Source organism: Hippopotamus amphibius, chromosome 8, assembly GCF_030028045.1.
Source record: "Hippopotamus amphibius kiboko isolate mHipAmp2 chromosome 8, mHipAmp2.hap2, whole genome shotgun sequence".
NCBI classification, from domain to species: Eukaryota; Metazoa; Chordata; class Mammalia; order Artiodactyla; family Hippopotamidae; genus Hippopotamus; species Hippopotamus amphibius.
In genome coordinates this window covers 36,005,000-36,009,205 of record NC_080193.1, presented here as the reverse complement: position 1 = coordinate 36,009,205, position 4,206 = coordinate 36,005,000, and the positions used below count along the sequence as shown (strand labels likewise).

General features: G+C 37.9%; 1 protein-coding gene across 1 annotated transcript; it reads right to left on the bottom strand.

The window, feature by feature from the left end:
* Nucleotides 1–3,738: 3,738 nt before the first annotated feature.
* On the bottom strand, nucleotides 3,739–4,206 carry LOC130859279 (60S ribosomal protein L23-like). Its single transcript, XM_057746553.1, has one exon. It carries the CDS (start codon nucleotides 4,204–4,206, stop codon nucleotides 3,784–3,786), a length of 423 nt encoding a protein of 140 aa, XP_057602536.1. The 3' UTR covers nucleotides 3,739–3,783.

The window sequence follows — 4,206 nt, the reverse complement described above, 5'->3', positions numbered from 1 at the left end:
TCAAATTGTGACTAAAGCCAAGATAACCCAGACTTTTCAGTTAGATGAACCAATTAACTTACATTTGCTTAGGTCTGTTTTATGTGGGATTTTCCTGTCCCTTAAAATAGTGCTGAAGAGTCAATAAAGAGAAGATTTCTATTCTAAGAACTAGAAATAATTGAATAATCTAGAACTGAACAAAAAGAGACTGTAAAATAAGTATGATCAAGACATTTAAAAAGATAAAATAAGAAAAACAATCTTAAAATAAAGTGAGAAAATGTGAGCAATAACCAAATAGATCTCGAGAAATAAAAATGTAGTAACGAACATTCACAACCCAATGGATCATTTAAATAGAGAGAAATAGGGAGTTGGTAAATAGGTCTGAGAAAATTCAACAAAAAGAGATAGAAAGAAAAATGTAACAATGATGTTAAGAGACTGGGAGACAGAATGAAATAGTCCAGATACATATTCTCTCCAGAGGAGGGAATAGTGAAGAAAAAGTGAAGAAACACATCAAGTTCCAAAAAACTGAAATAAAAATAAATCAACAGCTGGACACATCATTATAAAATTGCAAACACAGCAGGCAGAGTAAAGAGAGAAATGAAAAAGGAATGCTAATTAGGCTGACAGCAGACTTCTCAGCAGAAACAACTGATGTCAGGAGACAATGGGATAAAATCTTCACAGAACTGAAGAAAAATAAACTGTCAATTTGATCACTGTTGTCTAGCTAAGCAATCATTCATGAACGAGGATGAAATAAGACAGTTTTCAAACAAAAATTGAATGAGTTTATTACTCACAGCCTCTCATCTGATATTTAATAAAGGATATTCTTCAGTAACAAGAAAATTAAGTCCAGAGGAATGGGTGTGATGAAAGTAGCAAACTAAACAAAGACATTAGAAGGCATGTTAGCAAATCTAAATAAGCATTATTATTATTAAAAAAGCGAATCTGTTGAAGGGGTTAAAAATGAGGTGGAAGTGAAAGACTATACAGCAATAACATGATAAATGTTAATTGCTTGATTAAAGTTAAATAATTGTAAACTTCATGTATCATTTGGCTGAATGATAGAGACTGATTAGGCTTAGGGATGCATCTTAAAATATAGTGGGTTAGCACTAGAATATATATTAAAATATAAAAGAATAGAAATAGAACATATAACTTTCAAACTGGTTGAACAGAAAGCAACAATGAAAACTCAATCAGTAAACTGAAGACAAGAAAAGAGAGGGGAAAAAATAAGCAAAGGAAAAGCATATACAAACAAAACATAAGGTTAGATGGTAGAAATAATTCCAAATAACTCAGTGATCATAAAAGGTAAGAGTCCTAATAAAACTAACCTGTATCTCCTCCTGCAAGCTTGTCACCAGCTTTTGGCCCAAATTGTCTGTCCACCATTGCCAGAGGGTCAGTCTTTCCAGAAAAGAGCCCTGTCAATTTCATTCATGACTCATGTTTGGCCCTCAGTCTGGTGAGGCTTATATAAAAGCATTTTTTGTCTTCTCATTGTGGTGGCTTCTCTTGCTGTGGAGCATGGGCTCTAGGGGTGCGAGCTTCAGTAGTTGAGGCTTGTGAGCTCAGTAGTTGTGGCTCGAGGGCTCTAGAGCACAGCCTCAGTAGTTATGGTGCATGGGCTTAGTTGCTCCTCGGCATGTGGGATCTTCCCGGACCAGGGCTCAAACCGTGTCCTCTGCATTGGCAGGCAGATTCTTAACCACTGTGCCACCAGAGAAGTCCCCCAAAAGCATTTTTTTATTGAAGTAAATTGAACAATGGAAACAAGGGGGAAAATGGAAATCTAAGGTCTTAGGAAGTCATAGCCATAAAGTAAAAATATACAACAGAGGAAATTCAAATGTTTATGAACATTTTAAAATCTACTTCACTGGAAATCAGAGACGGGAAAATTTAAACTAAAAAGAAAATATTACTGTTTTGCCTATCAGAATTCAAAATCACAATACTAAATATTGGAGTGGGTGCAAGAGGCCCTGGCACACACTTCAAGATCAATTTAATTTCAAACTTTCTGGAGAGTATTTTTACTTCCAACATTTTATATCACTTAGGGTAGCTTTGATTGCAAGTACCCACAAACTGATTCAAATTGGCTTAAATGGAATTTATTGCCCCCAATAATCAGAGAGATGTGTGTGTGTGGTTGTTGTTGTTGTTGGCTTCAGGTATGCCTTAATCGGGAGATCTAATGAGAGGGGAGCCCACTTTCTCTGTGTCTATAATGTTAGCTTCCTCCAAACCTTGCATTCTACTGTCCAGGGGAGGAAAGATCATCCTTTCTCAGTTCCCTAAAGCCCCCAGAAAATGTCACCTCCTAATTCGCTAATGTTGCATGTGGCCAATATCTGAACCATAATTCATCTCAGAAGATACCAATTAGGAACAACAGGTGATGGGAAATAGAATAGGGAAAGCAAAGACAAAAGAATCCAGAAACTTGAATTATTTAGAATGGATTAAATGGGGAGAGCACACACATGGGGAAGTTCTCAGGTCTTCTCCCTCTCTCTCTCTCTCTCTTTTTTTTTTTTTTTGGCCACTCCACAGCTTGTGGGATCTTAGTTCCCCAACCAGGGATCGAACTTAGGCCCTCAGCAGTCAGTGAAAGTGCAGAGTCCTAACCATTGGACCACCAGGGAATTCCCTCAGCTCTTTTCTTTTCAGAAGGTTCTCCTGCTCCACTTTCCCTCTTTTCTGCTTCATAAGTTCCAATTATAGTCCTGGAATCATCACCATATCTCACATATCTCTTATGTTCTTTTCCATTTGTCCCATCCTTTTGTTTCATTGAGCTTTCCTCTGGATATTTTCTTTTCTTGTACTTTCCAGGTCACTAATCCTCTCTGCAGCCAGGCCTAATTGGCTCTTGAATCTATCCACTGTGTTCTCAATTTCCTTTTTTTTTCAGTTTCAGAATTTAAAGTTTTTATAGTTTATGTTTCTGCTGAAATTTTAACCTTATCTTTCATTTCCTTGAACATATTAGCAAGAATTTAAAGTCTGTGCCTGATAACTCCATCTGCAACTCTTGTGGGTCTGTTGTTTCTAGTGTCTATTTTTTTCCCCTAGTTTTTGGTTGTGTCATCAAATACCTCATTATTTTTGATTGCATGCCAGACATTATTTTATTTTATTTATTTTTTAAAAGGATTTTTATTTTATTATTTTTTAAAAGATTTATTATTTTATTTATTTATTTTTGGCTGCATTGGGTTTTCATTGCTGTGTGTGGGCTTTCTCTAGTTGCAGCCAGTGGGGGCTACTCTTCGTTGCAGTGTTGTGGAGCACAGGCTCTAGGCACACAGGCTTTGGTAGTTGTGGTTCATGGTCTCAGTAGTTGTGGCTCATAGGCTCTAGAGTGCAGGCTCAATAGTTGTGGCACACAGGCTTAGTTGCTCTGTAGCATGTGGGATCTTCCCAGACCAGCGACCGAACCTGTGACCCCTGCATTGGCTGGCGGATTCTTAACCACTGTGGCACCAGGGAAGTGTCCAAACATTGTATTTTAAACAGTGTTCATTTGAGAGTCTGGATGATGTTACAATTTTTTTTAATGTGTTATATTGTGGTAAGAACACTTAACATCAGATCTACCCTCTTGACACATTTTTAAGTGTATAATCCATTGTTCTTCACTATAGATACAGTGTTGTATGGTGGATCTCCAGAGCTTATTCATCTTGGATGATGTTGCAGGTGGTTTTTTTTTTTGAACAAATAATGATAATTATCATTTTTTACAAATACACTAAAGAATCATGCAATGCCGCCAGCATTGGATGCAATCCTGGGCCACAAGTCTGCACATTCCTTTGCAACTTGTCCTGTGATGGCAGAACCTTTTATCTCACCTTTATTGTTTACTATGACCCCTGCATTATCTTCAAAATACAGAATCACACCATCTTTTCTCCAGTATGACTTTTGCTGTCGAATTACCAGTGCTGGATGTACCTTCTTTCTGAGCTCTGGTTTGCCTTTCTTGACTGTGGCCATCACCATGTCGCCCACACCGGCAGCAGGAAGTCTATTTAGTTGTCCCTTGATCTCCTTGGCAGAGATGACATACAGATTTTTGGCTCCTGTGTTGTCAGCACAGTTGATCACGGCTCCAACGGGAAGACCCAGGGAAATTCGAAGTTTCGCACCAGAGGACCCACCACATCCTCGTTGCGACAT

Coding starts and splice junctions, on each gene's coding strand:
- LOC130859279 (XM_057746553.1), bottom strand. CDS start 4,206: ATGTCGCAACGAGGATGTGGTGGGTCCTCTGGTGCGAAACTTCGAATT.